An 11,294-nucleotide genomic window follows, 5' to 3' on the forward strand; every position below is an offset into this window, starting at 1 on the left:
ACCGGTCACGGGATGCCCTAGATTAATTTTTGAATTTTAAATTAGTTAGAGTGTCGCATACTAGAATGTTCTAAACCAAGAGCATGACCTCCAGCAAGTTGATTCCTAGGTAAGAGTCACGGGTCTAATGGGATTATTTACGCCACTCTTGCCTTCGACAGAACCGTTTGCTTGTCAGATACATACATACCCGGTTTATACTCTATTTGTATACTAAGGTGGTGTTTGTTTTTGCTTAAAACATTTGCAGGAGGCTTATGTATGCGGGCGCGCAGACATAACCTTCTGAAGACTGTTTGTTTTTTTTTTTAAATAAAATCTGCAAACTGCTTTTATGGTTTTAAAAAAGAAGTTATTGTTTAACTTCTTCACACTTCTTCACATCCTACCAACACCCAATGTCCAACACCACCACCACCCATCATGCGCCACCACCACCATCACCGTCCACCACCACCCACCGTCTGCCACCACCGTCCACCCACCATCCGCCACCACCACCGTCCATCACACCACCACCCACCGTCCACTACCACCACCCACCACCACCACCACCATCCAACAACCATCACCACCACCACCTACCATCTGCCACCAAAACCATCCACCACCCACCACCACCGTCCATCACCACCACCACCCACCACCACCACCATCCATCACCACCACCACCCACCCGTCGGCCACAACCATCATCCACTGCCACCACCCACCGTCCTCCACCACCACCTACCATCCGCCACCAACACCGTCGACCACCCACCACCATCACCATCCATCACCACCACCACCCACCGTCCGCCACCACCACCCACCACCACCACCTACCACTCCACCAACACCATCCACCACCCACCATCATCACCGTCCACCACCCACCCGTCGGCCACAACCATCGTCCACTACCGCCACCACCACCTACCATCCACCACCACCGTCCATCACCACCACCACCAGGTCCACCACCCACCACCACCACCATCCACCACCACCATCACCCACCCGTCGGCCACAACCATCGTCCACTACCACCACCCACCACCACCACCTACCATCCGCCACCAACTCTGTCGACCACCCACCACCACCACCCACCGTCCGCCACTACCCACCACCACAACCTACCATCTGCCACCAACACCGTCCACCACCCACCACCATCACCGTCCATCACCACCACCACCAACCGTCCACCACCACCACCGTCCACCGCCCACCACCAAATATTTTACTAGTCTACAGATGTTAAATGACTTCTATCTACTGTGATATTTATGATAGGTAACTAATTTTCAAGTTATACAGACGATACCCAGTTTATAAAACAAACAGTATTATATTTTCATATTGCAGACCTTCAGACCACATCTTCAGTTGCAAACATGAAATAAGATAAGATCAGATTGCAGACAGTTTATGTCTTCAAAAACAAACAGCACCTAGCTCAAAATGTTTTAGAATGGTTTTGATAAATAATAAAGTACGAGGTTAAAAGTGTAATATCATATAGTTTGGATGTTTATTGACAATTAGGAAAGTATAGGGTTCCAAGTGTAAATATTATAGTTTAGGATGTTTATCGACATTTATGAAAGTATAGGGTTTAAAGTGTAAATATTATAATTTAGGATGTTTATTGACATTTATGAAAGTATAGGGTTTAAAGTGTAAATATTATAACTTAGGATATTTATTAACATTTATGAAAATATAGGGTTTAAAGTGTAATATTATAATTTAGGATATTTATTGACATTTATGAAAGTATAAGGCCAATTATGTAAATATAATTTTTAGTTATGATAACTTTATGAGTTTTTGAAGATCATAAGAATATTCATAGTTGTTCATGGAAAAATTATACTTTGATCCAAGATTTTGAGAAAATAATTGTGATCCCTTGGAATAACATGATCATCATAATATTTTAGAGCAAAAAGTAAGAGTTTTATTAATAATTTATTATTATTATGGTGAGAGTATATAAACAATTATGAAGATTCAAAAGAAAACTTAAGAACATAAGAACAAATAAAAGAAATTCAAAAGAGCAAGATCAAAATCAAAGAAATATGATGAACAACAAAGAAAACTTGTAAAACTTACTTGATTATGCTTAGAGAGAAAATAGAGAATGAGATTTGGTGTGAAAAAAATAAGAATGAGGGGCTCTGTTTATAGGCCAAAAGTTGAGGTTTGAATATGATTTATATACAGATAAAACTTGTTTAAAGATTAAAAGATAAACTAATAATAATAATAATAATGATTATGATAATAATAAAAAATAAATAAACCTATGTAGATTGATATAATTCACGGCACTTTTTAATTTCTATTTTTTTTTCTTTTTCAAATTAAAAGGATAGATAAAACAAAACATAAAGAACAAGGTTACAATAGAAGGTTCTAGAATGTTCCATTTTTAAATCACATGATTAATTTAACTACTTAGGATACAAATAATAACAACAAAATATTTTGTTCCATGTTATAAAATATTAATCTAGGCATTCCGGTTCAATGTGTCATACTAACTATTAAGCACAATTATGACAAATGATCATAGGATCATATAATTACGTATATAAAGATAATGTTATTCAATAAATGACACATAATTCAACACTAATAAATGTAGACGATGAAATTACTACGAGGGACTTTATTAAATATGAGCACAAAAGACTAGCGTTTTTGCAAGAAAAATCCATAGATGTTACAGTCTCCCCCACTTAAGGGAATTTCGTCCCGAGAATAAATAGTGGAAACTACTTTGGGTTGAAAAAGATGAGGGTATTTCTATTTCATTTGATCTTCAAGTTCCCAAGTAAATTCTGGTCCTTGATTGTAGTTCCACTTCACCTTCACTAGACGGATTCGACTTCGCTTGAGTTTCTTGACATCACGATCCACGATTTCGATAGGTTCCTCAACAAATTGAAGTTTATCATCAATACGAATATCAACAAAAGGGAATAGGCTGACTGTCATCGGCTAAGCATTTCTTGAGGTTAGAAACATGGAAAATGTCATGAATACCACGCAATTCCTGAGGTAGTTTGAGTTTGTATGCCACTAGACCAATCCTTTCAAGAATCTCAAAAGGTCCAACATACCTAGGAGCGAGTTTTCCTTTTTTCCCAAATCAGACAACACCTTTCCAGGGGGAACTTTGATTAAGACTCGGTCGCCAACTTGAAACTCAAGTGGTTTCCTTCGATTGTCAGCATAACTCTTTTGTCGGTCACGGGCGGCCTTAAGTCTTTCTTGAATGATGGCAATCTTGTCGGAGGTTGCTTGGACGATTTCGGGACCAATAACTTGCGAGTCACCAATCTTGGTCCAACAAATGGGTGTTCGACATTTCCTACCATACAAAGCCTCAAAAGGAGCACATTTGATGCTAGTATGGTAGCTGTTGTTATAGGAAAATTCAATGAGAGGTAGGTGATCATCCCAATTTCCTCCAAACATGATTATGCAAGAACGGAGCATGTCTTCCAAGGTTTGGATGGTTCTCTCGGTTTGACCATCTGTTTGGGGATGATAAGCTGTACTAAGATCCACACGAGTCCCCAAAGATTTTTGAAGGGATTGCCAAAAGTTAGAGGTAAAACGGCTGTCACGGTCGGAGATTATAGATAAGGGAACACCATGACGTGTGACGATTTCGTTGAGGTAAATTTGAGACAACCTCTCCATTTTGTAGGTTTCACTAACAGGGATAAAGTTAGCAGATTTGGTGAGACGATCGATTATAACCCAAATAGAATCATGCTTACGAGTGGTTCTTGGTAGTTTAGTGATGAAATCCATGGAAATTTGGTCCCACTTCAATAGAGGAATCTCGGGTTGTTGAAGCAAACCAGAGGGCTTTCGATGTTCGGCTTTAACTTTTGAGCAAGTGAGACACTTCCCAACATACAAGGCTATGTCCTTCTTCATACCAGGCCATCAATAGAATTCCCTAAGATCGTGGTGCATTTTATCAGCTCCCGGATGGATCGAGTATCGAGTTTTGTGGGCTTCATCAAGGATTAGATTTGGAAGGTCTTCAGAATTTGGAACCCATATGCGTCCCATGAAGTAAAGTACTCCATCGGACTTAGTTTCCAACTGCTTTTCGGCTCCACAATCCAATTCGGTCTTGAGATTGTTTTGGTCTATCACTTGGGCTTGAGCTTGAAGAATTCGGGCCTTAAGGCTAGTGTGAACAATCATTTCCATGGACTGAATACGAGAAGGTTTAACTCTTTCCTTTCAGCTTAGGGCTTCGGCTACGACATTCGCTTTCCCGGGGTGGTAGCGAATTTCACAATCGTAATCATTAAGTAGCTCGACCCAACGCCGTTGCCTCATGTTGAGTTCTTTTTGGTTGAGGATGTGTTGCAAGCTTTTACGATCAGTATAGATGACACATTTAGTTCCATAGAGATAGTGTCTACAAATTTTTAAAGCAAAAATCACCGCACCTAACTCAAGATCGTGAGTGGTGTAATTCTTTTCATGGATCTTGAGTTGTCGAGAGGCATAAGCTATGACTTTGCCTCGTTGCATGAGTACAAAACCGAGACCTTGATTTGAAGCATCGCAATAGACAATGAAATCATCATTTCCATCGGGAAGGGTTAAGATGGGTGCGTTACAAAGCTTTTGCTTTAAGGTTTGGAATGTGTCTTCTTGTTCTTGTTCCCAAATGAACGGCTTGCCTTTTTGAGTTAAGGTGGTGAGCGGTAAGGCTATTTTTGAGAAATTCAAGATGAAACGACGATAATAACTAGCTAGACCAAGGAATGAACGAATTTCTGATGGGGTTTTCGGAGCTTCCCAATTTTTTATGGCTTTGATTTTTGCGGGGTCCACGTGCATACCTTTATCGTTGATACCATGACCCAAAAATTGAACTTCGCGAAGCCAGAATTCACATTTTGAAAATTTAGCATAAAGTTTTTCTTTCTTCAACAGTTCCAAGGTGAAGCGAAGGTGTTGCTCATGATCGGTCTTGATTCTAGAATATATTAAAATGTCATCAATAAAAACGATGATGAATTTGTCAAGATATGGTTTACAAAATCGGTTCATGAGGTCCATGAACACTGCTGGTGCATTAGTCAAGCCAAGGGCATAACCATGAACTCATAGTGTCAATAGCGGGTTCAAAAAGCGGTTTTGGGTATGTCTTCATCGAGAATTCGCAATTGGTGATAACCTAAGCGCAGATCAATTTTTGAAAAACAAGTGGCTCCTTGAAGCTGATCAAAGAGATCATCAATCCTCGGTAGTGGGTACCGATTCTTGATGGTGAGTTTATTTAACTCTCGGTAGTCGATGCACATGCAGAAAGATTCGTCCTTCTTTTTGACGAAAAGCACATGAGCTTCCCAAGGTGAGAAACTAGGCCGGATGAATCCTTTGTCGAGAAGTTCTTGAAGTTGGCTAGAGAGTTCTTGCATTTCGGATGGGCCTAAACGGTATGGAGTTTTGGCTATGGGAGTTGCACCGGGTATAAGGTTGATTCGAAATTTTCGAGATGGAGGAAGTCCTGGCAATTCATTGGGAAAAACTTCGGGATAGTCTTTAATAACAGGAATGTCTTGAATCTTTTTCACTTCGGATTTCTTGTCAATTACATGGGATAAAAAGGCATAGCATTGTTTCCTCAAAAGTTTACGGGCCTTCATGCAATAGATGATTTTTAATTTGCGATCGGGTTTTCTCCTTGAATGATTAGTGTTTCGCCGGATTGTAACGGGATACGAATGAGCTTCTTGGCACAGGCAATTTCGGCTTGATTGCGGGATAACCAATCCATTCCCACAACTAGGTCAAAACTACCAAGCTTAAAGGGAATTAGATCGATATTAAGAGAATGGTCATCAAAGGTCAAGGTGCAATCACGCATAATAGTATTGGCTTGGGCGGTGTTACCATTGGCTAGCTCGATGGTGTAAGTGGAGTCTAGTTTCACTGGTTTCCATTAAACTAGGGGTTCAAACTCAAGTGATATAAAACTTCTTTCCGTTCTCGTATCAAATAGTATGGATGCAAAGTGGTTATTTAAGAGAAACGTACCGGTTATGACATTGGGATCTTGACGTGCATCCGAAGCACCAATAGTGAAAGCTCTACCACGAGTGGCTTGGTTGTTTAGAGCCAATTGGGGACAGTTGTTCTTGAAATGGTCCAAACCACCGCATTGAAAACAAGCACAAGCATTGTTATTTTTTGGTGGAGCGGGGTTGGTCACCAGGGCTTGATTAACAGTAGCAGGGGCAGTTCAGCATCGAGGGGTTAGATGACCAAAACGACCACAATTGGTACACTTTCGGCATTAGGAACTTGGTGGGTGATGATAGTTGCAAGTGGAACATAGGGGGTGAGGTCCAGAGTACCCTGCCCTAGCCGGGGCTTGGTTAGCAGGAGCTACAACTTGGACAAGCACAGAAGGGGTGACTGCAGCATAGTTGGTGGTTTTTGGTTTCTTATTGGGTGGGTAACTAGTCTTCTTGAATTCTCTCTCTTTTTGTTTCCTCGAATCCTTCCCCAAAATTCCGGTTTTGACTAGTTCATCGGTTAAGGTACTAGCTAGGAGTATAGCATCTTGGAGGGTTCCAGGATTAACGGTCAAGATCATGCTCCTCATTGAAGGAGGTAAGCCATTTATATAGCGATCAATGGATTTTTCCTCATGAGTGACTAGGTGGAGTACTAGCTGGGATAATTCTTGGAAACGGTTGGTATAGCCAAGGTGATCGTCTCCTTTCATGGTATGACCCCAAAGCTCATTTTCCATCTTTCGGAGTTCGCTCTTGTGACAATATTTCCTAGTCAGCATGTCTTTGAATTCGGCCCAAGGTAGAGCCAAGGCCGGCTCACGACCTCGAGTCCTGATTTAAGTGTTCCACCAAGTCAAGGCCCCTAGCTTGAGGGTGCTAGCAGCATACTTCACCTATAGATTCTCCAGACAATTGCACATGCTTAAAGCAGCTTTCGTGCTCTCGAACCATTGCAGCAACCCGGTGGCACCTTCCGAGCCAGTGAACTCAGTAGGTTTTGAAGCAACAAAGGTTCGGTAGGATTGATCGTAGTTGTTGCCATTATTGTTGTTGTTGTCGTTGAGTTGATTGACAATAGCGGGAAGAAGAGTAGCCATTTGAGCGAGCACAGTTGCTAGTGGGGTGTCGTTGTTGTCATTGGTGTTATTGGAGGAATCGCGACGAGGGGGCATTCTAAGAAATCATCATATAAGGTGGATAAGTAAAAGAGTAAGGAATAATAAAGCAAATGTTTTGCTATAAAATAGAGCGATGCAGTCTTGGTCACACGGTGGCAAGGGGATGTAGGAGTTTATGAAAGAGTTGACGAAATCGAGAGACATGCTAAAAATAAGAAGTTAGGACATTTAATAACACATAATTTCAACCTAAGGGACATTCCTAGACGTAGGTCGGTTACTAACTCTCTACGACCAAGGCTCTGATACCAATCTGTTACACCCCCCGGCCGAAGGCAGAAACGCCGGGGCGTGCGTAGATTGAAATCATGCACATGGTATTAAATGTAAAAACTCATATTAAAAGAAACCAATAAATCATTCAAATATAATCCACATAGAAAATATGACATAGCACTTTATTCATTCAACTTCTAAGTCTGACTCATGCCCTATATGAAACTTCAAGAATCTTCATAACTTAACTTCCATCACCTGAAAAACATGCGAGAGTGTCAACTAAAAATAGTTGGTGAGAACATAGGTTTTAAAAATAAGTTTTATGTTGAAAACATTCCATATGTGTTAAGTTACTTGTATACTTTTGTGATTACAACCAAACCTTTGACACGTTTAGCGAGTCGTCTAATCCATGATTAGACTATTATGTTTAATGTTTAACGATCGTTGGATTCTGAACACACAGGCCTCTACCCGAGGCCTGAGTGGGCGGGTCGGGCCAATAGATCTATCATCATACTACCACGGGCTTAACAAGTTAATGGTTGTACATGCGATTAAGCATACACTTGTAATGATTACACATAACGAATATAATGAAATAAAGCTTGAATCAAATAGCATGTATAAAACGTAGAATAAATAAGTTGCATGTTTCCACCCCGAAGTATAAAACGTTTAAAAGCATGTAAAAGGGGCTATGAACTCACCTTGTTTGATGGGTGAACACGAACACGAGCAAGAGTTTGTTGAACCAGTCAAGAGATGCCCTAGATAAAGTTTTTATTTTTAAATTAGTTAGAGTGTCGCATACTAGAATGTTTTAAACCAAGAGCATGACCTCCAGCAAGTTGATTCCCAGGTAAGAGTCACGGGTCCGATGGGATTATTTACGCCACTCTTGCCTTCGACAGAACCGTTTGCTTGTCAGATACATACATACCCGGTGTATACTCTATTTGTATACTAACTCAAAATGTTTTAGAATGGTTTTGATAAATAATAAAGTACGAGGTTAAAAGTGTAATATCATATAGTTTGGATGTTTATTGACATTTAGGAAAGTATAGGGTTCCAAGTGTAAATATTATAGTTCAGGATGTTTATCGACATTTATGAAAGTATAGGGTTTAAAGTGTAAATATTATAATTTAGGATGTTTATTGACATTTATGAAAGTATAGGGTTTAAAGTGTAAATATTATAATTTAGGATATTTATTAACATTTATGAAAGTATAGGGGCTCTGTTTATAGGCCAAAAGTTAAGGTTTGAATATGATTTAGATAGAGATAAAACTTGTTTAAAGATTAAAAGATAAACTAATAATAATAATAATGATTATGATAATAATAAAAAATAAATAAACATATGTAGATTGATATAATTCACGGCACTTTTTAATTTCTTTTTTTTTTCTTTTTCAAATTAAAAGGATAGATAAAACAAAGCTTAAAGAACAAGGTTAAGATAGAAGGTTCTAGAATGTTCCTTTTAAATCACATGATTAATTTCAATACTTAGAATACAAATTTCATGTTATAAATATTAATTTAGGCATTCCGGTTCAATGTGTCATACTAACTATTAAACATGATTATGATAAATGTTCATAGGATCATATAATTACGCATATAAAGATAATGTTATTCAATAAATGACACATAATTCAACACTAATAAATGTAAACGATGAAATTAATACGAGGAACTTTATTTAATACGAGCACAAAAGACTAGCGTTTTTGCAAGAGAAATCCATAGATGTTACAGATAGTCAAGCTACTATTCGTATAGCTAAAAATCCGGTCTATCATGAACACACTAAACACACAGAACTGAACTGTCATTTAGTTCAAGAAAAGTTACAAGATGGTCTGATCAGTTTATCTCACATTTCAACAACTAAACAATCGGCTAATTTGTTTACTAAGAGTCTTCCAAGCACCAAGCATCATGATCTTCTTTGCAAGTTGGGGCTGTCATCTTCCCCAATTTGGGGTGGGGGGTTGGTTTATTTAAAAAATAGCTTAGCTAATCAGCCGTTAGTGTCTTTAGTTTGTTGACTATCTGTTAATCAGTTGTCAAAGTTTTGTAACTAGGTTATATTTACGCTTGATTTCAATGAGAAGTTAAGTTTTTCCCTCATTTCAATTCTCTCAAAAATCACAAATACTCGCCTAACTTTAAAATATAAAAAAATATATATATTTCAAAACATACTTCATCTCTTCCATATTTTACTTCTGTAACCCTAAATTATACAAAGTTGTTATAGTAGCTTTTCATATGTGAAAAGCATCTTGCATCAAATTATTGTGAATGTATAAAAATGATAAATATAAAAATAAATGTTTGTAAGTATGATAAAAAGAATATAAATGATGAATGAGATATGAAAGATTTTTTAAAATGAGAGATGCATTTTAAAAGTTATGAATTTTAGTTAAATTACAGAATAAAAAAATAATGAAGGAGATGTGAATTCTCGTAAAGATCTACTTTATACATTTACTAGATTTTATCCCCCGTATTACGGGGGTTGTTTTACATTATTCGTTTTTAATATTTATATATATATATTTTGGATTTTAATTTTATTTATTGTAAGAAAGTTAATAATTAGTATACTTAAGGTTTGATGATAAAATGGTTTCACAAATAAATGATATGTTATAATCCAGTTTAAAAGCTATCTGGGTTTGGTGATACTCATTACCCGTTTATTTTCTTTATTATAAAATTGTTTCTTAATTATAAATAGTATCTTTTTTAAAATAAAATAGGATAGAAATTTTTAGTATATCCATATTTTATAGGATTTTCATATCAAATATTTTATGAGATTAATTTTTAATATAATGAGATGTTATAACCTATTTAAGAGCTATCTGGGTTTGGTGAGACCTTTAGTCGTGAATTCGGGTCAAATGCGTGAGAAACCTTCATTTACAAATAAAGCAATCTGATGGCTTGAGAGAATGGTTGTTTTACATTTTTCATTTTTTAATGTTTATTTTTTGGATTTTAATTTTCTTTATTGTAAGAAAGTTAATAATATACTTAGGGTTTGATGATGAAAGGGTTTCATAAATAAATGATATGTTATAACCCGTTTAAAAGCTTTCTGGATTTGGTGACCCATGACCCGCTTATGTTTTTTATTATAAAATTGTTTATTAATGATAAGTAATATCTTTTTTTTTAAATTGGATATTAAATTTTAGTATATCCCTATTTTATAGGATTTTCATATCAAATAATTAGTAAGATTCATTTTTAATTTAATGAAATGTTATAACCCGTTTAAGAGCTATTTGGTTTTGGTAAGACCCATATATAAAAATTTGGGTTAAATCAATGAGAGACCTCCATTTAAAAATCAAGCAATCTGGTGGCTTCCATAAAAAGGAGGAGCGATCACATCTCGACACGTAGGATTTTAGGGTTTTTGTTTATATATATTATAGATATATATTCTAAGATATTAAAATAGATTTTTATTGTTCTGCCTGATTTTTTGTAACGGTGAAATGACTTATCATCTTTACTTCATGTACTATAAGACTTTTATTTGGTCAGCTCACAATATTTTGTTTGGTAAACTATCTTTCGTATACGTACATCTTTAGTTTAAGTGTAACAACTTCAGAATAATGCTTTTGTGAAGATAGTGGTTATGATATTAAAAACTCCTCTTACTCAGGAAACATAACGATTTTAATGAAAAAGAACAACGAATTGAGTGAACCATATGAATGTCTTTTGAAGCCCTAAACTATGCACACTAAGGCTGGTCTCCCCCCCCCCCCCCCCCCAAACGGGTATCCTGGAACCAC

The 11,294-nt window shown here is 37.2% G+C and overlaps 1 protein-coding gene across 1 annotated transcript; it reads right to left on the reverse strand.

Moving 5' to 3' along the window:
• Positions 1-3,078: 3,078 nt before the first annotated feature.
• On the reverse strand, positions 3,079-3,948 carry LOC143547890 (uncharacterized). Its single transcript, XM_077039195.1, has 2 exons — positions 3,698-3,948; positions 3,079-3,418 (listed from the first exon to the last, which is right to left on the reverse strand). The coding sequence occupies exons 1-2, from the start codon at positions 3,946-3,948 to the stop codon at positions 3,079-3,081; spliced, it is 591 nt and encodes a 196-aa protein (XP_076895310.1).
• Positions 3,949-11,294: the final 7,346 nt, after the last annotated feature.

The sequence above is a fragment of the Bidens hawaiensis genome, unplaced genomic scaffold (assembly GCF_021521415.1).
Source record: "Bidens hawaiensis isolate Kalapana, Puna unplaced genomic scaffold, B.hawaiensis_p1.1 tig00014849_1, whole genome shotgun sequence".
NCBI classification, from domain to species: Eukaryota; Viridiplantae; Streptophyta; class Magnoliopsida; order Asterales; family Asteraceae; genus Bidens; species Bidens hawaiensis.

Coding starts and splice junctions, on each gene's coding strand:
- LOC143547890 (XM_077039195.1), bottom strand. CDS start 3,948: ATGAAGAAGGACATAGCCTTGTATGTTGGGAAGTGTCTCACTTGCTCA. Junction 3,419..3,697: donor GAAACCTACAAAATGGAGAG/GTTGTCTCAAAT, acceptor CTATAACAACAG/CTACCATACTAGCATCAAAT.